Here is a 25,286-nt window from a genome sequence, read left to right as displayed (position 1 = left end):
CATTCCTCCTTCCTCTCAATAAAATAATCTTTTAAAATCTGTCTATTAATGACTATTTTTAGGATGTGGCTGCACTGAAACAGACTGTGGGTTTTCTGCAGATGCTCTCTGATTCTCAGTTGAAGAGTTTCCATATGTTTCAAATTTCATGATTTCAAGATGACTGGATAGAAATTACAGCCACACAATTGTTAGGAGTCTGGTTGTAGTTTTCTGAGCTGTAAATGACCCAGGGTAAGAAAACTCCCCACAATCTAACAGAGACTCTGTGTCCTCAAGTCTAGTGTTCTCCTTGTGGTGGAAAGTTAAAAAAACCCCATTTCTATACCTGCCATCAGCTATGAATTAAGCCATGATCCAACAGCCTAAAGGATTTAAAGCAGAAAATCTGTGCTGACGGCAAAAAATTCTACTGTTTAGAATATTCAACTTTCAGCATGACATGAAAATTCAGAACAACAGTCATGTTTATAGCCAGGTATGTTCTGTCTCTCCCACATCACAGATTCTCAGTCCAGCAGCACAATTTCAGGACTTGTCAGTTATAATTTTCCTTAAGAAAAACACAATTTTAAAATTCACCTTCAGCAAAAGAGACTACCAAGAAATTCTCAATTTTTATGATTTCACAAATAATTTTCAGCTGTGCAGTTTGAAAACCTAGTCCCAGAGTAATCAACTGCTTTCCTCCAGAAATTAAAGAGAACAATGAAAGATTACTGATATTGCAAAACTCCTTCTGGAATTGTATGTTTTTAAAACACTAGAGAGCTACTTGAACTACATTGTTTTGTCTAGGTAGTTTCTGATAACAGGAAAAACAGTCCTTTTCAACAGTATTTATGATTACTTTCCTGGTTCATTTGTATTGTTTTTGCATTTGCAACTATGAGGATTTGAAAAATGGCAGGAAGCAGTTGTGCATTTGCCACTTGAAAGTGTTATCATCTGTCCTTTTTTTTTAAAAAAAAAATCTGTAGTTTGATTTTTACAATTTCTGTGGTAATCCACTGCATTATGGTACAACAAGTACATTTTTCTGATATTATTTTAACATAAATTGACATCTGTCTTTGCTATCATCAAGACAACTAATATTATCACCAAGGTGCATAGACCAACATCAACTTGATTTTATTACTTATTTTGAAGAGATGTGGGCCATATTACATTTGGATCTACTTATCTAACACTCCAAAGCTATGCCTTTTTCCTTCCTTCAGGCACCAAACCTTGCCAGACTTTGGAAAGTGTTTGGACAACAGTCACAGACACATGGTGTGATTCTTGGGGCTGTTCTGTGCATGGCCAGGAGCTGGACTCTTTGATCCCTGTGAGCTACTTGTATTGCTGCTGTGATAAAACTGAATACTGTTTTGAATTTGATGTGGTCTGGAAACCAAGTCCAAGACTCCTATTAAGCATTTATATTCAAACATGTAGGAGTTGGTTCACCTAAAATTAACGCAAGATAGAATGATTACATTGTTTTCCAGAGAGTAAGAAGATACATTCTTACTAAAGTAAAAAATTATAGCTTTGCTACTGCAGCAAATGAGAATGACATTAGAATTTACAAGTTCATGTCCTAGCTCAAAGCTTTTTGCAATTCTCTCTAGCAAACGTTTTTTTTTTTTAATTTCCCTTGCTCTCTCCCCCTTTCTGCCACCTTCAAGGATGGTAACTGAGATGTCAATATCAGAATTTTTTGCTTAGGAATCTATGTTTTGCATAGATAGACGTTTTGCAGCTTATTCTCAAAGTGTGCTGACTACTAGCAGAGCTGGGCCAGCTGCTGTCTTGGATTCCTAGGACACCTGTTTGGCATATCACAGATGCCCTTTCACTCAGATAGCACTCTTGATGAAAATGTAAGAGCAAAAAAAATTAAGTTAAGCTCTCTACAAGTAAGGAAGAAGTTTCCCACCACATTCTTTTCTCTTTTAATACTTTGGGTCACCTGATTATATAAAATAAAGGCTCTTTCTGGATGAAAGTGTTTTCAGTTTTGAAAGTGTAATAAGAGTTGGACTTCTTTGATTAGTTCCTGCAGCTTACAGTTGATCTTATAAAGCCTTCTTTGGTGATACACTGATACAACTGCTTCGCAGAAGGCTTTATTTTCAGCTCCAGAGTGTGCTTTTCATACTTGAGTAACCTTTTATTCTTATTCTTTATTCTATTGGCATTTTCTTGTTTTCACACAGTACAGAAATGACAAATATAATAAAATATAGAATGGCTTTCTAATCTCATCATTCCTACCTTTTTTTTCTTTTTTGTGATGAAGTCTCCTAGATGCCACTGTGCTTTTATTTCAATGTTGTTCTTACCTGTGTTTACTCCTCCAGTGAATATCCATGCTCCAGTTGTCATTGCAGCCTTAATAAGTCCTTTTCCAAAGACTTGTTTGAGTTTTGGCTGAAGTTCAAAATTCTGAAGGCCCCCGTGCACAGATATGAGAAGTTTGGGGAGCTCAAGCTGCCACTCTTTGGTCATCAGATGCAGAAGAAGGTCAGGCTTTGTGTCAAAAGACACACGTACATACTGCAGAAGCAAGGGCAACAGTAGAGAGTAGAGAAAAAAAGATTGGTTATAACCACTGGTTTCTAGTATGTATTATCTGTGCCCAACAGATTTTTTTTTTTTTTTGTGACAAAACCGGTAACTTTGCTGATCTGATGATTAGTTTCCTAGTTAAGAAACTAGGAATAATGGAATTATTCACATATTAATTCACAGGCTGGATAATTTTCTTTATTTAGGAAATTAAGACATTAATTAGTTCAAAATCCTTTGCAATGCTTGAAAGATTGATGTCTACAACTTATATATGCAAAAACTGGACCAAAAATGTAAGAGGTATGCCAAAGATGACCTAGATAGTCAGAGTCACAGCTGTGTATTTACTTGTACCTCATTTTCAAATTAACAAGGTCAAACCCTCAAGAAGTAAGAAATAACAGAAAAAAATTCAGTTTTTCAAGCACCTGTAAGTTTAAACTGAGCAAGATCACTAAATTGAAACTTTCCAGATGAAAGAATGCTAACTATGTATGATTTGTACAGGTTCATGATCTTGCCTTAGAAGACTCTACATCCTAAAAGGGCTGTGAAACAAATTCATTAATTTCCAGTTGCTGGCTGTTCTGTGCTACACATGCAGCAATTTGTGGCAGGGGAGATCATGTCCATCTGTGTGTGCTCAGAGATAACAACTCTCTTCAAAATTTCTACAGCACTACCATGTCACACAAATACCTGTCTCTCTCTGTTACAAGCCTTTCTCCTGCTCTTTTCTGGTGCTGTTTCACAAAACCTGTGACAGGCAGGTGATATTTTTCGAGCTCTAGTTGCATAGCAGAAACAGGAAAAAATTATTTCTGTAGCTGCTAAAATATGGAAGGACCCTCTTAATAAAATAAAATAGGTTGCAGAAAGCACTTGTCTGTCAAACTTCTGATTGAATCAAGGGCTGAAGAGCAACTTCAGCAGTCCTTCCCTTGATGGGCTGTCAGCACAGACATCAGGTGTGTATACCTTTGCCTTCAGCTTGAGGAATACCTAGTCCTAATTTGTTCATTGTAAGATGCCAGGTAGTATAGTAGCCATACATATTATGTAATCATTTAGTCCCTTTTTGACACATCTTATCAGTATTTCCTGGCAAAACTTGTTCTTTTTTAGCAATACCATATGATAATAAAGGGGATTCCCTACTAGTTGAATAAGAAATGAGGATTTAGTAGTTTCCAGAGGGAACTGCTAATAGGATTTTTTGCAAAAATGGGTTGTTGCGCAGTAAACATCTACTGTTAACATTTCTGGAAGCAAAAGCCTGTTTGCACAGTTGGGAGGACAGAGCCAGACTGGAAGCTGAGCAAGAACTTGGGAATGTACATTTCTCCCAGTGCATCAGTAATGTTCTCTGCAGCAGCCAGGCAAACTCACAACAGCTACTGGACAGAAAAAACACAGTATTAATGTCTGTCAAGTTCATTAATACAGATGAACTGCCTCCTCAGTACCTACTCAGTCAATTTTCAGTGTGCAATAAAATCTTGTATGAAATCCTCATCCCACTGACTAGACTGAGACATTAATAGCTTTAAAATTGGGATTTGAGGGTTGTCAAAGTTTTTAACAGGAGGAGGTACAAGAAGAGTGACCCTTATTCCCTTTTTTATGTCTTAAGGGATATCTGAGGCTGTAAAGAGCAACTGGAGACATTCACAGACAACATCCTTCACAGGGCCAAAGTGAAAGCTCTGCTGGTCAAACTATGAAGTCTTTGGTTTGGAATCACTGGTACCTTACCCTGCTTTTTGGTGAAGACAGGCTGCAAGTCTTAGGAAGATAATTAACGTGAATTCACACTGGCAATTACCATACAAATATGTTGAAAAAATGCCATTGCATCATCTGGGATGATATTAAGATGAAGGCACAAATAGCATTAGATGTGTATTATCTAATCTGTGATTATCTAAAGTGATTACTTTTTTCTTGTTTTTTTGATTCTTCAGCTTTTTAAAAAATACCTCAGAATATGTGATTTCACTGTCCCTACCTTCTTAAGTCTATGTATTACTCTTACACATGAATACCTCTGAATACCAATAAATATAAATCTATGAAGTGAAGAAGGAAGTATTTTCTTACATTTATTTGAAATGTAGATGACTTGTATTGGAAGCAACTGCTTGCTTTTTATACTGCAGGCAAACCCCCTCTATACTTAGGATAATTTTACTTTACAAAGTGGAAATCTAAGGAAAATAAATATCTAACCTTTTTCATGTAAATTAAAATTTAAATCAAATGAGATAATATTTACTGGTTTAGAAGTTTCTGGCAATGATGCCAAACATGATTTTTCTTTTGTGTATAACATTCAATTTTTATGACAATTTGTATAACTTTTGCTCTTACAGAGGCAATTTTTAATTTGGCATACTTGAATTTACTCTTTTGCCATTACTTAATATGTTAGTCAGTAACTAAAAGATAATTATTTTGTCATATTTTTAAAAGTTTACATTAAATTATAAAACACACCTTTAAGGCCACATTTGCCTGAAACAAAAATTCATGTCTTCCAATATTGTAATTGAGTATTTAGCCCTATCAGTTTTTACTTAGAATGTTAATGAGTATTTCTGCTGTTCCTGAATTCTCTTGCTACAGCCCCTGGAGGCAGATACAACATTTGAATCTCAGCCAAACCACTGTGCTGTCGTGCTATGAAATTCCATGCATGGTGTATCTGTCAGCTGCAGAAACCATCACTTCTAATGGGAAATGATTTAGCCCTTTCTTTATGGGAGAAGTATATGGATAGGATGCAAGAATTTAGTTTTTATGTGTCAGCAAAGCAGGAAAGTTAGGAAGCAAAAGTACAATTCTGAATCACAAAATCTACAGGCTGACCTGACTGGCATCAGCATGGAATGTGAAAGGACAAAGCATCAAGCTCAAGCTGTAGTGCCCATTTCATCCCTAGACTAGCACAGTGGTAGTCAGCAAGAGTGCATTTGCTGCCAATTGTTGCTTCACATTTTTATCAAGTGTTCTCTAAAACAAACCTATGCCCAGCATCTGTCAAACAGCCAGACACTTCCAGGTTTGACTCCAGTGCCTTAGAGCAAAAGTCAAAGATTCTGAGGAACAGAATTGCTACTCTTTACTTAAGCACAGCTATCTCATTGAAGTACTTGGTGAATGATTGCAGATGTGAGTGTCAGTGATTAATTAAAGAGACTCAGAAATTCGTTGTATTTCTGAAAGTAAACCTATTCAGATAATGTTTTGTGATTTGCATTCTAACATTGCTCCTGTGTTTCTTTTCAGTTACTTAAGTTTCACTACAAATACATCTTCAATTTAACAACTGGCTGCCTCAAAGTGTGATCCTCAACAAAAAAAAAAAACAAAATAAACAACAACAACAAAAATTAGATGTAATTCTCACTGAATTCAGCAAAAAACCTGCTCTTAGACTGAAACCAGATTGGTTATGCTTAAGTTATTTCTTCTTAACACCTCAAGGTCTAATCCATGTTCCACTAAGCAATCAGTGAAAAGACCCGTTGATTTAAATGGACTTTGGATAAAGGTTTTTCTGTGTTATTTCCCCTTTTCTTTCATGCTGAACACCATATTTTAAATTCCTTAAATATTTTTTAAGAGTTAATTTACTATAACAGAAACAATGTTTCCTGCCTTTTCATGGTTTATGTAAGTTTCAGGATAATCTTTTTTTTTTTTCCTCTCAAAAACCCTGATGACTTTTGGCATACTTTTCATGCAGTTTTTATAAAACTCAATGTATTTCAAACCAAGAAAAATACCTTTTCCTGTGTCTGACTTCCAAATACCCTTAATAAAGTTTTAAGGATCTGAATATTAGCAACTATGTCTAAGTAATTGTTAATGTTCATTGGAATTCTACTGATGTTCTTTCATGTTTCTGTGAACCATAAGAAAAGTTAAGCAGATAAAACCGAAGCAAACTTCTTTTCTTTTGTAGCTGAAAACTTATTTTAGGATTTTGCTCTGCATATGAAATGTATCATTGAAATACATTCAGTGAGGAGGAATCTGTTTAACTCACCAAAGGCTTTTCAAACAGTCATCTTCCATTTAACCCTGAAAACCCATGATGAAAGAAATTTTCATTCTGCAAAGAGCAATCCTTCAAAGAAGTTTATAGACAATCCAGGCCCACCAATTAATGAGAGAACATTATGGCTGTGTGTGTGTGTGAAGGCAGGTAGCCTACTAAAAAAATGGGTTCAGTTTGCCCACAAGTGCAGTGGAAAATGCATTACAGCAAGATTGTCTTAATTGGTACACTGAGGAACAGAATGTATTTTCAAATTTTTCAGAAGATTGCTCTTCATTGGAATAGAATCACGCACATTAGTTTGATAATTGCTTTCTGACTTAATAAAATGCCAGTATAAAGTTAGATAAGCATTGCTTCTTAAACTGCAAAGAGCCAATTAATGAAGGAGATCATAATTTATTAGTTTTCCTGATTTTTTATCAATTTTATTTGCAAAACCTATTAATAAAATTTATATATATTCACATACCTCTCATCTTTTTACAGTTAAATTTGAAAATCTGTTATAAAAACAAAATAAATGCAGACAAGCAAAACTGTTAATTGCGTTTCTTACATATTAATGGCATGAGTCACTTGTAAAGAAAATATAAGACTGACAGAGATCTAAACACCACATTGCAGGATCATCTGTGGTTGCATGAAATTGGAGGAAAGGTCTTTCTAGTAACTGATCTCGTTAACCAGTGTTACCTGATCTCTGCTATGTGCCTCTATATGATTTCCTGCACAAATTGTTGACATTACTGATTTAAGGAGGATAGTGCAGCTGCACTGAAGACACTTTAACAACTCCATGGCATTAGCAAAAGTCATGCTGTTTGGGAATTTTTGCTCCATGTGGCTGTGGAAATGAAATTAATGCTCCAGTCAGTTCTATTGACAATATGTAAACCTACATCTTTGCTGTTTTTTCCAAATCTGTTCTGTTATAATTTCAGAATAATTGTAATTTCCACAGCTAAAGGTCTGTTTGTTGCTGTCTGGTGGCAACTGATATAATATTGTATCATGAAAAGTGTAATTACACTTACTATATATTTTGTATTAAAATCTAGTTCTGTTACTTCAAATGGAGAAAATAATTATCTGTCAGTTTTACATGCACTAATCTGTTCAATTAATTGGCTCCTGGTTTGCCAGTTTTAAATCTAAGGTTATGGTTCCTATTAAAAAAACCCACCTAGTTCTTTGTACTCCAATTCAGAAAAAAATTAACATTTTTGCTTCTAGCACAGACCAAGAAAATGTGTTTCCCTTACTTAGTAATTTTCATGTGTAGGCATCCATTTCAGGAAATAAAAGAAGGAATAGGTGGAAAATTTAATGCCAATTTTTTCCCCTGAGGTTTTCCTTGATTTGTCAGGTTGCCAAATCTTGCTAATTTGTAAGGTTATTTTATTAGCCAACAGGCACAATATAAACCTACCATGAGTGCCAGCAAAAAACAGCTTGCATGCTACAGTATTATTTGTTAGCCAGTAGCTAGAAAATCACTAACACATTTTTCGAAAGGAACAAATTTATCATTATTTTCCCCCTTTATCTTTCTTCCTTTATCCACATTGATCAGCTTCTCTGCATTTGAGTTTGAGAATGTATAGTTGAACAATAACATTTCCAAGAGCTACTATGTACTTGCTCCTTTTTTTCTTTTCCAGCTTTATTTTACAAATATAATGTCTCTTTTTTCCCTCCTTTGCTGAAAAAGTTGGTGGGTTCCTTTGATTGAGAAAATTCCTGACTTCCACAGAAAGATTTAGATTTGTTAAGTTTTATTTATTACAGGAAAATCCTAGTACCCAGAAATGCAAAGGCAGGAGTTTAATTTTTTAATTTCAATTTTCTATTAATAAAATGGCAACAACTGTTGCAAGTTAGGCAACTTTTTTACTACAGTCTACCCTAAAATAATGCTTGGGTGCGGAAATATGAAAACAAGGACATCTTCATGCTGCTTTCTGTCACAAAACACATTATAACAAAGTTCTTTAATTTGCTTCCATTTAAATGGTTATGCAAGCCTCCTTATTTGTGTTTGGTTTGGTTTTACTGGTGGTAAGCAAGCACAAAACCCATTCAAGAGATATTTCCTGAACTGTTTAATTTGAAGCACTTTTCCCACTAGTGGAATAATCAAATTTCTGGAGATTTTATGGATTTTTTTTTTTTATGAATGCAGAATTTGTTTTATTCCCATATTTTCCGTGGGGTTTAATGATTATAGATAGATAGCATGTGCAACTCCTTGATTCTAGTCTGACAAAATAAATCTGGAGAGTTTCCAGCAATGTCATAATTTATCCCTAAGTTTTAACTTGTTATTTAGTTTTCTGAGAGTTTAATTCCCTTTTTCCATTCACTTTTTTTTTATTTTTTCTAAATTGTTCATGGTTTCATTCCTGTCTGCACTCTGTGACAGAGTGAGCACAGGGTGTGACTGTGTTTTTCTTTCCTTTAAGCTAACTTCCAGTTTTATCTCCACAGTTTCACTTCAACTGTACTTTGAGCACACAGCATGAATCTTAGAGCATGTCCTGTCTCCTCCAGCACTGTGCCAGGACATCAGAATCCCAGCAAAGATGAGAAATCCTCTACAAGAACTGGTGCCTACAGCTTCCCTAAAACCTTCATCATTTCTTGGCTCTCCAAGACTACTTTTGTCTGGGCAGGGCTGTTCATTGCTTTACAACAATCTTCAAGGACATCACTGAAAAAGCTCTGGTGGTTATCCCTTCTCATAAAACTGATTCAATGCAAAGAATCCATATATGGTTAATAACATTACTGTGTCTTTGGACCTCTGGCCTTGCAAATTTTTAGGTGATTGGTTATCAATTCAACATATGATGTCTGTGATACTCTCAGAGAAATTACCTAATTTTCTGCCTCTTGGTGCAGCAGTGCTTTCTGATTTCTATGAAAAGAAAGCACCCATCTGCACAAACAGAATCATCCACTTGAGCAGCCACTCCAACTCCAGCCCCTCTGTACATGTCTGAGGAGAATATTTTGCCCTCGCTAGCATAGTACCTGATATTTTCACTGTCTCTGATCTCTGCTCTTTATGACAGACCTGAGACACCTGTTGGGAAGAACTAATGCACAGGAAACAGTACCGGATTGCTGGGCAGGTTATTTTGCAGAGTGCCCAGGAGTTCAGCTTCTGCCCCCACTGCCAAAGCAGTGCATTGGCCATGAAGTGCTAGCCACATACTCCTCTGTCCTTCCCAAAGATCCAGGTTCTGCAGTTTAGATAGATTGTTTCTATCATGTAATCTATCTTTAGAGAGATTGTTCCTTTCATGTAATATTACATAGGAGAAACACATGCATGGGTTAGTGGGTATGCTGGAAAGATTTCTCCAAGTTAGTGGAGCAAAGCCTCCAGATCGGTGCACTTTGGTATCTCTCCACACGGAAGGAGTAACTTCTTGCTCGAGGGGTTTCCTAGTTCCTAGATTAGACACTTCCTGGGGCCTCTTATTTCACTGAAATATTAACCATAAATCTAACTGGTCTGTCTTCTGATACATGTCTGGAGGAATGCTAAAGGGAATTTGGTATGTTTAAAATTTGTCATCTTTGCAGACACAGCCAGCAATGGGAAATCATAGCTGAATTCAAAAATTATTCAGAAAAAGAGGGATGAGAAGCCATTGGAATAAAATGAAGACAGCAGTACATTAATGTGTTTTCAGCCTTCATAAAGGCAGCTCCTCTTACACTGCTCTCCAGCTTTTACAGTTAATTTTGGTCACCCCCTCCTTGGCACATGATACATAAAAACATACATTCCGGTCGTACACTCAATAATACTTTAGCATGAAGTTAAGAAAGAACGTCGTTCTTCCTTTGTGAACGCTTACTTTTAGCTAGCAGCATTATTTATCTAAGAGAAAAACATGGTTACCATGGCTTTATTGGAGTGGCCTCCTCCTTGGAACTCAATGGTTCCAAAAGCGTCCGTCGGGCTGAGCTGGGTGTGCTTGCTGATGGACCACTTCTCCGACTGGATGTCATTGCGAGTAAGCCTGGTTTCATTTTTCTCGTTCTGAGTAACGGAGGAGCTCGGAGGCTGTCCAATGTGTTGGCCTGTTAGACGCCCACAGCAACACCTATGACATTAGGCAAACAGAAAACACGAGTCACGTGTGTGTATAAACTGAACAGGGAAAAAAACTACAAAAGGAACCCAACCCCTTTTCAACTCTGCTGATTCCTTTCCTGAAGCCTTTCTGTATGGAAGGAATACAGTACATATATTACCTGTTTTTTCCTGTGTCTTGTTTACTTTGGACTCTCCTGTATTTCAAAAAAAATCATGCTTTGTTCTAAACAAATATGAAATTAAATTAAAGAACATCTTCTCTTTTCTTCAAGTAACATCAGGACAAGCAATCCGCTTTTGTACGGATTACCACAAATTTTAAATTGCTAGTTTAATGCTTCTATTTGCTTTTGACAGTGTTTTGTGTCCAATTTAGGTAACTACTCAGTGCACTGAATATTGAGCTAAGAAGATAAGGAAATTAAACACAGATGCTGACCCAGCCTTGATTTATCTTTTTTCTTACAAGATAAGTTTTGAAATGTAAACAAATAGTTCCCTTAGGAATCCATCACTCCAGATGTAATTCAACCACCTTCTCAACAAATAAGTTTACAAAATATTTATATCCATTATATGCATTTATATATATAGAGAGAGAGACTTATTTTTTAACCAACTTTCACAATTCATACAAGTAACATGCAATTACCTATGGGGGTCTTTGGTGCTGGGTATGATGTGAACACATTCTCTCTTGTAAAATGCTCTTTCTATCCATGATTTCTGTGCCTAAAAAAGAGAAAGGAAATGCCTTGAGCTCTGTTTGCTTATTGTATACAACTTACAGTGCAACTGTAGAAAAACTTCAAAGAGAAGAGAAAATTTCACTGACCCTTCAGATAAGCAGTGCATATTTTGCAGAGGGCAAACATTCCCTTAGAAGCATGGTTCCCTTCTACAGCTAAGCACCCAACACAAGCTTTTAATATTCTTTTCTTATTCACTAGCCAGATGACTTTGATGTTGTTACCTTTATTCTCACAACAGAGGAAGAAATCTCTGAAGAAGAATTAACTCAAACTGTAAACCTTTCTGCACAGCAGAAGAAACACTACAGTGATTCATTAAAAACACCTCTGTTTCCATGTCAGTGATACAACTAAGCCAGCTCCAATTTAAAAAAAACCTACAGACAAACCAACCAAATTACCCAAAACATTTTTACACAAGCACTGAGAGTGCTATTAATCACAGACGCAGAAACTACAGTTTCTATGTGGAAATCTTAATTTAAAAAAAAAATAAAAATAAAAGAATAAAAAAAAATCTGTTTCTGAAGCAAGACACAAAATATTTTAACATGTTGAATCAGATGATTGGCAGTTAGCCTCTAAAATAGTTCACTGGAGCTATGGTTGTTCATAACACTCAAGGTCTTCCACCACATATCCTCAGAAAAGCAGGAAATTTCCTGCAGCATAGTCTTAATTGTCAGATACACAAGAAGTATTTTTAAACAGAGAGATGGGTAGGAAAGGAAAAGGGAAAAGAGAAGAACAAATACAAAACAAGAAAGGAGAGAATTTCAGAGTTCTGAAATATTTTTAATTATCTAGGAAATCCTCACTCCATATAATGAGAGTTCTGGCAAGCTCTCTAAAACATTCTCACACATAGAATTTTATTATTTCATTTACTATGAAGAGTTGAAGTTTTCCTTTGAAAATTCATTTGAAACAGTTTAACTTAATATATTTAAATAATAAAACTACCCACTTAGCTTCACAGCATAAACAGAACCATAAACTATGAACTGTGAAAAATTATATGAGAATTCAAACAATTTAAAGGAAATACTAGCATTTTGCCTCTATGAAAGGAGAACTTTTGAAATTGCCTATGTAAAATAATCTCACTAACTGATGTTACTTTTTCCTATGCAAGATATAAAACTAATACCTATGTGTTACTTTTACTAACTAATGTTACATCACTATCTAATGTTACCTTTTTCTTAATTCAATCTATGTCCCGTTTTCCATGTTTAAAACCACAACCCTCTGCTTCTGGAACATGTGAAAATCACTTAGAACTAAAGGAATTTCTTGGAGTTGGTGAATGCCACCAGCACAAAATACAAAATAACAAGAATTTCTAGCTTAATCTACTATATACCAGTCCCAGTATATAGAATTTATTATTTTGCTTTTTACACAGAAAATAATTCCTTGCTGGCTCTGGTGGTTATTGGTGCTCTTTAGCAATATTTTATTTTTGGTCTTCTTGCATTTTTATTTGACAAATCTGCTAGACTTCATATTTTGTAGGAATAGCAGATATCTAGAATCACTTTTATTGTCAGAAAAAAAAAAAAAAAAAGGTCTATTAAAACCATTAAATAAAACTGTATTTGAATGGTCTTTCTCACAGTAGCAAACAAAAGGTTAATGTGTTATAGAAGGTTGGGCAAGATTTGTTTTGTTTAAACAAAGTACAGTTAAATAGAAATTCTGAAAGATAAAAAAGTTTTACATCACCTAAGAGAGATTACCTTGAGATTTTATTTAACTTCTAAATATCCTTTATTAAATATATTATTATTTTCATACTTTTCTGCAAACAATTAGTAGTGAATAACTGTAACTGTAGTGAATTTCCTAGCTACATAGAACTAATGTGTCTTTTTTAAAGGTGGGCACTAGCGAAATTTATCTCAAGTTCCAGTACAAAAATATGCCATAACATGTACTTCATGGAAATATTTTCTTTAGGTATAAAAGCAAGCTTTCAAAACCCAAGAAACTGATATTTAAAATTTGTGTTCCTACTCTTCCTCATATTGTCTTTGCAAGTTGAAAAGAAACACATCTACATGAAAAAAATAATTAATAACAAAACTAATAATTTTCATTTGAATTTTTGAACATTTCTTCACAGGTAATATTGCAAAAATAATAGTCAGGTTTAAAATGTCCTTCATTCATATCAGGACAAGATGCTTTCCAGCTTTTAGGTCTCAAACAATATAGTATCCTACCCGGCAGAGTTGTGATGACAAAATATGTGATTTACTAATGTCATAATTCCTTGTCCTTCCAAATTTGAAAGAAAGCATCTGGTTGCACTGCCTCGTGCCAGTTATCTTTCTGCAACACATATAATTTGCAATGAACTGTAAAGTTTAGAGATATAATAAATAATGCTACTTGCTGTAGAGTCTTCGTAACAGAATAACTTCAGGAAATCAACAAATCAATGAATAATTATATTCATAACTAAACTGTTTGCATGAAACTCTTACTTATAATGCAAATTAATAAAGTAATAAAAAGTTTAGAAGACCATGGGTATTTTCAAGACTAGTAGAGCAAGAAGAAGCTTATCTTCTCTTTCTTTTGTTTCATAAACACTCTTTCAGTAGTGGTTAATAAGACAATTTAAAGTCCACAGTGAATTCATAAAGTACACGCCATATTTGAATGTAGTTTATTCACAGCCTAACTCTCTGGCTAAGTCCCTCTCTTTATTAACCTCACTGCAAAATCCCACCAAGAACATTTTCTTTCTCTCTTTTCTTTACCTGAAGTCCTGGTTTAGGGACAAACTTGTATCAGACTTGGGGTTCCAGGCTGTCCCGGAGCAAATCCTGCTGCCCACGTTTCGCCGCCGCGAACATTGCTAACAACACATTTGTGACCGCACAGGGCGCAGCCATGCGAGAGCCAGCAGAGCCCTTGCACCCATTAGCTGCTTGGAATGTGCTGCTGGGGGATTAGCCTTGTTAAGGGTCCAGTGGGCACTCACCCATGGCCCCACAACACCACTTGGTTTGAACATCTAATCTGATGCCAAAAGAAAAACAAATCCCTTGAGGGCTGGGATTTAACTGGCACAAGCCTTGATGGGCTTTTTGTCTCCTCTGTTCTTTGCCCCTGAGAAAGCAAGCTGGTCAAAGTGTGGTAAGAGGCTCTGAGTTCTTAAGTTTAACTCAGGAAAACCAATCCATCAAAAGAAACACTGTACTAAGCTAGAAAGAGCTTGAGAACACAGGAAAAACTGTTATGCTCCAAAGAATGAAAGCAGTATGTTTATTGGGCAACTGTGAAAAATCTATACACAGTTGAAATATATTGCAAATAATCAACAATGGCATTTTTCCAAAGAAATTGGGGTTTTGTCACTTTTCCCCACCACTATTGCTGTACTGTGGTCCATATAACTTTTCATAAACACAAACCTTTGTCTTTCAGAGACAAGCAGCTGCATTGTTTTCATTGTAATTAACAGCCAGTAACTTTAACCAAAACTTGAATATTTGCAAATATTTGGGGTCTACTTCTTTACTGTGTTCTATTGATACGAACACGTTGCTCATATGAAGGCTGTTCTTGATGAACAACCTTTTCATATGAACAACACCTTAATATTTATTTTAGTATCTAGCAATAACATAGATTTAGCTACTTACTTCAAGAGTTTTCAACACATAGACTCTTAACCCCCACCACCATGTTTCCATTAGCTCCTCTCTACTCCCACATATGCATCCCTATATATACGTCCCTTCTTTTCCTTATCATTAAGGGTGCATCTAATGTGTGAAAAATATTCTGTCCACCCTTGGTATTGATGAATACACAAGCACTGAACTGTTCTGCACATACATTAGCCCTGATGGGCCAAGAATGGGCAAGGCTGAGAATATGCATGAACTTTTAAACTTATTACACCATCACATATGTGGAGAAGCTGGCTAATCCATGAGATTGCTTTTGTCTCTTGGTTCCCTAAGTTTTTGTGTAAAATACAGAAATGTATTTTATAAATATTAATGTATATACTAAGAATGTACATACACATACTCTCTATGTGTGTGTACACACACACACACATTCTTTTCCAGCAAACCTGTGACCTGTGAGGTTTCTGAAACAGAGATTGCGTGCTTATCTTGTCAGATCTCTTAAACACAGGATCAGACCAAAGATGGTCTGTGGAGAACGACAAAGGTGAAGTTGCAGCCAGGAAAGCAGCTAGTAAACAATTCAGTGAGGTAAAGAATATGATGGGGAGTCAGCAGGTAAAGACAGCTTGCTCTAACACTAGGGAATTTGGTTTGTTTGAGAGGGTGGAGAAAAAGGCGAAGAAAGGAAAGATCTCATGACTGAGATAACTGGTTAAAAATCTTAACTGACTTTGGAGTGAAACTTCAGTATTTGAACCTGACAAAATTATGGAGATTGATCCTGGATTCAGGTTTCAGTGTACACAGTAACATGGGGCAAAAGCCATGTCTCTTGTCTTAAGAAATCAACAAAGGAAACAATGGTTATATTAATTCCCATGTCACCCAGTGGCACTAGGATTTTTTTATAGGTAGGGACTTTGGAGTTGGCATATACAACTCATGATACAGGTAATTATAGCTGACTTTGCTCATTTAAAGGTGCATTAACTTAGTACTCTGTGTCAATGAAACCAACAGCGCCATACACATATTTCTGTTTTTTGAGGAGTAATAAAGAGACAGTTTTTCAACATGGTAAGGCTGCAAAATAGTGCTTTCAGAGGTGGATGCTGTTCATTTTGTGACAAAAATATACATATTCTTTAAATCTTCCACTCAGCTCACTGTTTATGAAACAAAGTATTAGAACAGCAGTTAGCATGAACTCAGTTATGGTTGCTCATGGGAGGTGAGGGTGAATATTTAAAGACAGGTTTCACTGGGGAAGGAGAGGTGTTTAAAGCCTTTCTCTATTTTCTAGGGGGACAGAACAGCTGAACAGGCAGTGGAGTATTACTGAAACAAATTACAGTGAAGATTTAGAGGTGCATATGGTGATGGAGCAGCATCAGTGCTATTGCAAACTGATGTCATTAGCATTCCTTAACCAAATGGGAACATTTACAAATTCCACTGTCTCTGAATAACTCTGTATCTGTAAACTTCTATAGCTATATTAGTACAAAGGAAGGCAATGTTTCAGTTTAACCTTATTAGAAGGTGTGCTTGGGACAAATTTCTAAGCCTCATTTCAACACTATGCAACTATAAGCACTATAAGCACTTTTACATCACTCTTGAAGCATTAGGAATTTACCTGTCTGGAAATTAAGTCAGGAATCATTAGGCTGTCCCAAAAGATTTCATTTTCTAACAGAAATTTCTTCCTAGTAGCATCTTAGAGGCTGGCAATCTGACTTCTACCCACTAGAGCTGTACACAAGTATGTTTTGTTCTTTTTCTAACAGGCTTCTCAAGCACTTTATCATCAGAGCTGTTACAAAAACAATGCTGAACTGTCTTGAAAATCAAGTTGTATTCAGTATAGAATAAGAGGGCATAGAATACAGTAATTTATTGTTACAGTATGTTGCAGAAATGATATCCTAGCACTGTTTACCAGATGTACTTTTTATACTCTACTTAGAAGAAATAGAGTAATTTAAAAATAATTAGGAGCTTTTCATTCAATGGTTAATGATTTTAGTAATTATATCTGTAATTTTTCTTACTGCAAGGACACAAAAGAAAATGCTATGTCTCTGCTAATGCTACTGTGGAAATGTGCATTTATGCTTTATACAGACATTATCTGGAACAAGCATATGTCATTATAATCCATGCCATTGACAAATTAACTGAAAGCTTAACAGATATTTTAAAAAGAACTAGGGGGAAGGATTAGATCCAAAATTGGTGTAGACATCCATGTTCCTACAGACCTCCTTAATTTCTGTAGAAGTGTAAGGGGAAAATTTTAAAGAAAATGTCATAAAAATGAAGGATATATTGTAAAGAACAGTTTCAATAAGTGTTTTCTTCTTATGAGTTTTAGCATATGAATGGAAGAATGAAGCTTATCAACTTCATTCATGAGGTTTCTTTAGATACATATTTATGATTTCAGCAAAATTGCTGTGAGTTTAAAGTTATTTAAATTAGTAAATAAACCCTTTCTAGCAAGAAAGCTTACTAGATCAGATGATGGGTTCATCTAGACCTCTGTTTGATCTCTAGCAGTATCATAAATGAGGGGCTATTAAAAAAAAAGCAGCTGTAAAAAAGGGAAAACACATCAAATATGTATAATCCTCTCCCCAAGAGTTTCTCAGCTAACAATTATTTTCTGCTCATGGACTTCCTGTAGAGCTGTGATTTCTACATGCTCTGTAACCCTTCATGGGGTTTCTCCTACCAACTTGCCTTGCTGATTTCTTGCAAGTTTTCAGCATCTTTACATCTTTCTCCTTGCTGCAGAGGGAAACACTTCCTTCTGTTTGCTTTGAATGTGACTCCTCACACATTGCTGAGAGAGGCAGTGAACAAACACCCAGTTCCCATCTGTCCTCTTCATACCACTCATGGTTTTCAAGGTACCCTCCAAAGTATTTTCCCCCAGATTAACTATTTATCAAGTATCTCCTCTCACAGAAACCATTTATTACCTTTTATCATCCGTACTGCCCCTCTCCAAACCTTTTTAAAATTGATTCTTCCTTCTGGGAAGAATCAGAGGATTCTCCTCCTTCTGGGAGGAATCAGAACTGTGCACCAATGGTGGCCTGTCTACAGGTTGATATTCTGGCAAGTGGGCATCCAGTAGTTTGGTGCTCATTTCTTGCCTAATAACTCCCATAAAAGATTGATTTTATTTTCTTGACCATCACAACTAAGCACTACGGTATACTTTCACAGAAGTATCTAGCTAAACCCCAATACTTCCCTTAAGTGTAGTAAAGAATCTACAATATTAATGGTGAAGAACTGCTATAAACATCAAGCTGTTTTAATCAAATCTTTATTACAGAGCAGTAATAATAAGAAGTTCTTATTTATGTCAAATGCAGCTTAAAAATAATAATAAAAAATTATATCATACAAGTCTGTAGCTGCAAATACACAACTAGTAAACCAAAACACACAGGAAATGTTGTTCTGCCACTCAGACCTGGTAGATTATTTTTCTTACAAACTACTAAGTTTGTTTCTGGATTCTAAAAGAGTATAATATTATTCCTAACTTCAAACTAGGAAAAGAAAATAGCTTCTGCATTATCAAGGTGTCATACTGTCTAATAAAAACTGTGAGGTTAAAATGCAGTAGTTATGCACTGAATCTAATTCTTGCCTGAACTATTGGATTTCTAAACTAGTCACTCTACCCCATAAATGTATGACAACTATAACATTGTCTTCTCTTTCATTAGATACATGTGGTTTTGTTAGCCAATGTGTGGGCGCTGAGCTGATGAAGGAATTAAAATTAAATTGTACATAGCTGCATGAAAGGACCTGAATGAATGAGGATGTTCCAGATGTTCTCCAAGCCTAACATTCAACTAGACCAATTTTATGTCCCTGTTCACATTCCATCTTATCTAACATGCCTGTAGTTACTCCAAAGTCCCCCTTGAGCCCCTTGAACAACGCAGTCCCTCAGGCATCCTTTGTCATAAGGCTTGATTTGAGGCCATGGTTCCAGCACCTCCAGCCTCCCAAGGCATATCATAACAGATGTCCTCAGACTGAGGTAAAACTTCAACAATATCTCTAAGATATTCCTGTAACTACCTTCGTGTCATATTCATCAGGGTGTGCAGACTGTTCTGGAAGCCTCCTGGATCATTCTGCCCTTTTTATAAGGCAAAACATGAGTACTAAATTGCACAAATTCTGCAGAGATGCATCTATGTAATTTTTTGTCCTATAACCTGGGTTTCTTATTTTTCTTTTCCCACTGCTTCAAACATCAGATTATACTGAATTCTGCCCTCTCAAATAAGAGACACGTTTTAGGCATATGTCAAACCCCATGTATCACTTAGATTTTGATGGCATTGACAAAAGCACTTTTAATGCTAGCTTCTTTATATATGTTCTTTTCAAGAGATGGTGGACGTATTCTGAATTAAGTCATAATATTTCTCCCTCATTTACCATTGAAACTGCATTATAAAGAGCAGCTTCAAAATTTGCTTCAGATGTCATTTTTTATTATCCTTTGTGACCTTATATTTCAGTGATATTTGAACTGAAAATAAATTACTTTATCTGACTCTTAAATATTACAGGGAAAAGTTTAACAAAACATGCCAGTGATTTATCGCTTGAAACAAAACTAAGTAAAATCTTAGCAAGTCTTAATACTGTTGTCAGTTCTGAGGAAAACATTTATGGCACATTATCAAAATATGACTTCTACTCAAACAGCTGTCTTTCACCAAACAGGATGTGGAATGGAGGAAGTAGAGACAAGTTTTTAGGTTTGAGAGTTTACATCCAAATCACAGCTATTACCCTGACATTAGCACAAAGTGTAAATGGAAAAGCATTCAGAAATATGATACTTAATGAGAAGTAAATGCTTTATTTTCAATTTTGTTTTCTGTACCTACTCGCATATGGTCAGAAGAAAAAAGAGCAGATACACCTCAGGAAGCAGGCAGAAGCATCACTGAACATGAGAAGAGGGAACAGCCCTCCAGCCTCTGCAATGCTCCTGCAGCCAGGAATACAGCAGCTCTTTCCCCAAAAACCTCATTCTGGAAGGTGTGGATCCTTCCACACAACTGCTTGAACAGCTGTTCCTCTCCTTCCACTTCAAACCTTCCTTCTTTGCCTTGTCTCACACAATGTGAACGAAAATAGCAGAGAATGTCCAGAGCTGCTTGATAGAACTGCTGCCATGCAACCCTTAGTGACCTTTGATTTTGGTCAGGAGTAAGGCAGAAACAAAAAAAAGAAATGATTAATTAAAAATATCTTGTTGCCAGTTGCATTAGGAAACACACAGCAAATCTCTCATAAACCTTGTTTTTGAGAAATGAAACTTGTTCCCTGCAGTAAGTTACATTTCTTTTAGAAAAACTCCCATGAAGTTTGGCATTACAGTATTTTATTTCTTAGTGATTTTGGCATTATAGTATTTCAGAATTATTATAATCTAGGCTTAGCTGTATAGTTAGCATTTTTTCCCCAGTTAAGTCCCAGAGAGTGTTAATATTTGATTTTCCTGAAAAATATCATCCAAGTTTCAATTGTCCACCTAATGCAATGCTTTAGTTCAGGAATAAACAAACAAACAAACAAATAAATAAGAAGAACACAATGAAACTATCCCCTAATGAATAAATTCCTGATTTAATCAGGAATATAGTAATAACATATAAAAAGATATATATTTTTCTCATAAAAAGACAGTTTCATTGTATTGTCTACAGCAAATTTACACAGCTGTGAACTATGCTGTGAAGATACCTAGAGAATACGAGCATTTCTGAAGCAATGAGAGTGAATCATAAATTTGTAACACTGTCAGATAAAGCCTGGTTCAGCTGTTATGAACTGTGTGAGAAACTGCTTCTATGCATTTTGCTTATGCTTTACACATAATGATATTGTGAGGGAAGTTACATCATTGTATGATGATGCTAGCAACATATTTAAAATATCATTATTCAGCAAACCTGAAACACTTAGACAATGTAGAGCTAGGAAAAAATCTCTATCTCTGACCAAATGTTTATAGCATTATGTAAGTCAATAGTTTTTCAAAACAAGGTTTAGATTAGATATTATTTTGTAACCTACATTGCTGTGTCCATGTAAAAATTACTCTTGTAAAAACTAATGGCGTATCTATGTTTTTTTGATCATAATCAGCCCATAAGAATTCTGTGTCATGCACATACCTGTCAGGGTCAAGACACAAAGAATGACTTTTTTTATTTTATGTCAAGGAGTTTTCCTTATCTTTCTAGTATTTCTCGGTTAGAATCATAACTACACAAGAGAACTTGCAGGCCTTTGTCTACAACACTAAAATGTTTTTTATACAGGTTGATGCCCTAGTGCTGATCATTGCTCCTTTGCTCCTCTTGGCAATGCAACTTTGCTTTTTCCTTCTCTTTTTCATCAGTCTGACTCCACTTCAAATGAAAAACAAAGACCTCTGTAACTACTGCTGTCAACTCTTCTCCCTCTCAGATGAAAGCAGACAGACTACCTGATCCAAGAGCCTTATAACATTCTGAAACCAGGAAAATTTCTGAGAGATAGAATTAAAAAGTACATAAATCTATTCACATTTTGAATCAAATTTTACATAAGCACAAGATGCAAGGTATTTTTTGCCATATAGTTTCATCCACAAAATAATTATTTGTGGTTTTCCTTGCAGACTGTGCAATTTCACATGTTGTTCATCAGGTAGTTCACATGCACTACTTTAATTGGCAAAGGAAGTAAAATCTTATAAGTTACATTCAATGCAAGTTATTCCAAATGTTCTATGACTCAGGTATGACTGTAAAAGCACACCTACTTTTCTAAGATGCATTAGTCTTATCATTTTTTTTTCTTTCTGTACACATAAATCCATTATTCCTGTTTTCTTCCGATGTTTAGTTCTCACCATGTAGCTTAAACAAAAGTAAACACATTCTTTAATAATGAAATGGAAATCACCAAATAAGAATTCATATAAGTTTCATGACTTTTCTCCAGGTTAAAATTAAAAGGAAAATATTACCCTTGAGACATAAATTCTTATTAAATCACAGATTATGAAAAGAAGAAAGTAATGGGAAATATAAATTACATAGGTATTTTTCATGTTTCTTGCTTGAACTGAACAGATCTTGCTTTAAAAGGAATGTTGCAAAAAGAATTAGCTAGTATTTCTGTTTCAGTAAGTTTGAAACTTAGTTAAATCTGCAGAATTCCATAAGGAAAAAACATTATATAAACTCTCAGGCAGGATTTTAATACTAAGAAATAGTATTTAATTTTAATAGTAAGAAATTATTTTGAAGGTGATCTATAAAAAAATTTAATCATATTAACCATGCTGTTTATCAACACATAATTATGACTGACATAATAGATAATAGCAAATATTTCAGTGGATTTTCCATTCTGTTTTAATTTTTAGAATGAAGTCTGTTTGATGTTTGAAAGGTTTACTGAGAGGCTTTCTTTCAGCTTGTTCTGGCTTTGATTTAACAAGACTCTTAAGATAGTCCTACAGTTTCATGTTTAATCCTTGAATTAATATTAGGATTAGAATTTTATAGTGAACCTGGTTGGGCCTCATTAAACCTCAAACCCTGCAAAATCTTGCTTTTGGGCTACCCACAGCTTCATGTCTTTGGAAAATTTGAAGGACTGGAGCCTAACAATGAGGAGAACAAGCCCCATGCTGTCACATTGCTACCATAGTTCCTTGTGCTTTCAGCCACCACAGGTAATTATTTGTCCTAGTTTTGCTGACCAGCTGCCAGAAATGATATCAACAAAAAAACCCCATTCTTCTTTGCCATATAGTATTTCTTACATGCAAAAACTCCTGCAACTGTTATCTATATATGCATAAGCACAAAACACAGCTGGAGGTGGAAGATCCCCAGAGCACCAACATAGATATTATTTTGGAAGAATAAACAGCAGTAGTAAGAAGGAAGTAGTAAGAGGTTCCTTCATTTAGAAGTAAACAGCAAGCATGAACACTCTCGTTGAAGCCTTGGAAAAGGACTCCGAGTCAAAGACAAAAATGTTGTAAATGTTCATCATCCAATATCCTTATTCTGTGGGACTGAGGTCCATTTTCTCTTTCTCCATAAAATTTTGAAATGAATAGTCATAGTAAAGGCTACTGATTGATGATACAACCTGAAGTGAATTAAGATTACTTTTGTACCATCACAGGAAACAATTTGGAAAGCCACTGTGAAGGCATTTGAACACGAAGACATGAAGATGAAACCGTCTCCACTTTTTGGTAGATCTTATCTTCTGCTTTTTTCCTCTAAAAACCAGTAAAATATTTTCATGTGAATAGACAGATTTTGTGGAACAACTTAATATGAAGTACTGGAAATATTTTCTACACACTAGTCAGTCCATCTTCTCCCTCAGAAAAGCCAAATGACTTCATTAAACCATTCTTGACCTCAGTGCACGCTATGGGCCCAAGAAAATGGGCATTGGTATGGCTTGAGAGTCAGCTGGTCAGTCTAGGTAGCCACAGCTCACTCTTCCTACTTGGAAAGGGATGCAAGAGAAAGAGAGCTTAGATGATCTGAGGTAGCTTAGATCATGTAGTGTAAAACGCTAACACCACTAGCATGGGCATTACAACTTCCACCCTGTCACACCATGCAAGTTGGCAGGGGTTGATGAAGGGTTAGACAAGACTGCCAAAATTGCCATTATGCTCATTCACTGATAACAGAGCTGGATTTTAAATTCCCAGACACAAAGCAACTGATATGAAATCTTATAATAGGCAATTCATTTGGGTTTTTTTGGGAGTTGTTTCACTGAGGTGTTTGGGGTTTTTTTGTTTTGTTTGTTTGTTTGTGGGTGTGTTTTGTTTTGTTTTTTACTTTTCTATTATTTCTATATATTTCTTTACTATTCTATTCTGTGACTCTGAGATTTGCAGTGACAGAAATCAGAACTCAAGCATGTCTGAAGAACCTTATTCCTTGAGATGGAAACATGTTGGAAAGCAAGGTGGTATGGCCTTTCTTTAAATCACTACCAATCAAATATTGTCTGTTAAAAGACAATGCAGTGCTTATAGTAATAAACCTGAACTCTACAAGGTTATTCAATACTATACACCCAAATATATGTGACTGAGGATGTAAATCCCTGCTGCTCTCCAGTGCTCCATGCCAGATGCAGCTTGCAATGTCCTAGAGGATTGTGGAAGGAATGAAACATGTAATTTGTGGTTAACTAGAGTTTCTTATTTTAATGAATTTTCATAGTACAGATAAGGAGAAAAAAACAGTTAAGAAGCAGGCCCTATTATTTGCAAAGTTGTATGATGGGGGTCATTCCAAGGAGGGCATATGAGCAGTTTTCAATTCCTTTCTTGTTTTGACTTGACTTTGAAATAAAGACTTCAATATAATACTTTTTTTTTTTTTTTTTTTTAATATGCTGAATACTAAAAAATCAAGTGACCAGGAAAAAAACAACACAAACACTTTTTACTTTAAAAAGGCTCGAGAAATTTCTCCTTTTTTTTTTCCCTTTTTTTTTTTTTGTTTAAATCTCCTAGAATTTGATTACACAGCACATTCCAGCTATCTGCCTCAGCAGGCCCCTGTATCAGGACTTTCTGATTACTACTTTTGCATTGTTTCAAAAGGAACCCTTGAAGGATTTCATTTAATAGAGATTAGTACCTTTATTAAACAGGGGTTAATTCAAGACTCCAAGTTCTGCTAAAAGTTGTTCAGTACAGCGGATTAGTTGCTTTAATTTGTGGTCTCTCACACAAGAAAATAACATTGAGTGAAATAAATACCTTTTCCATTGGGCTACTAAGTGACATTATTATAGGGCTTTTACCATATGTACTTTAAGCTGTCAGTTTTCTAATTTAGAGAGGTAGCTCTGGTTCAGAAACTTACAAACTAAGTTGATCTTAAAAACCCTCGCTTAGACTGGTTTAACTTTTTAAAAGAATAAATTAAGACCACCATTAAGAACTCCTTATTAAATGCATGACCAAAACCTGTCACTGTTTCCTCTTTCTGATTCAAAGAGGAAAAAAAAATCAGAAAAAAAATGTTATGGAACAT

The 25,286-nt window shown here is 35.4% G+C and overlaps 1 protein-coding gene across 1 annotated transcript in view; it reads right to left on the bottom strand.

The window, feature by feature from the left end:
* The window catches only part of TRPM3 (transient receptor potential cation channel subfamily M member 3), a 278,883-nt gene that overhangs the window by 127,204 nt on the left and 126,393 nt on the right, over nucleotides 1–25,286 (bottom strand). Inside the window, exons 2-4 of the mRNA XM_015614958.3 lie at nucleotides 11,392–11,471; nucleotides 10,542–10,746; nucleotides 2,334–2,547 (exon numbers count right to left, since the gene is read on the bottom strand). Of these exons, the coding sequence (XP_015470444.1) occupies nucleotides 2,334–2,547; nucleotides 10,542–10,746; nucleotides 11,392–11,471 (499 nt within the window). The remainder of the gene's footprint in view (nucleotides 1–2,333; nucleotides 2,548–10,541; nucleotides 10,747–11,391; nucleotides 11,472–25,286) is intronic.

This window comes from Parus major, chromosome Z (assembly GCF_001522545.3).
Source record: "Parus major isolate Abel chromosome Z, Parus_major1.1, whole genome shotgun sequence".
NCBI classification, from domain to species: Eukaryota; Metazoa; Chordata; class Aves; order Passeriformes; family Paridae; genus Parus; species Parus major.
This window is presented reverse-complemented; position numbering and strand designations above follow the sequence as displayed.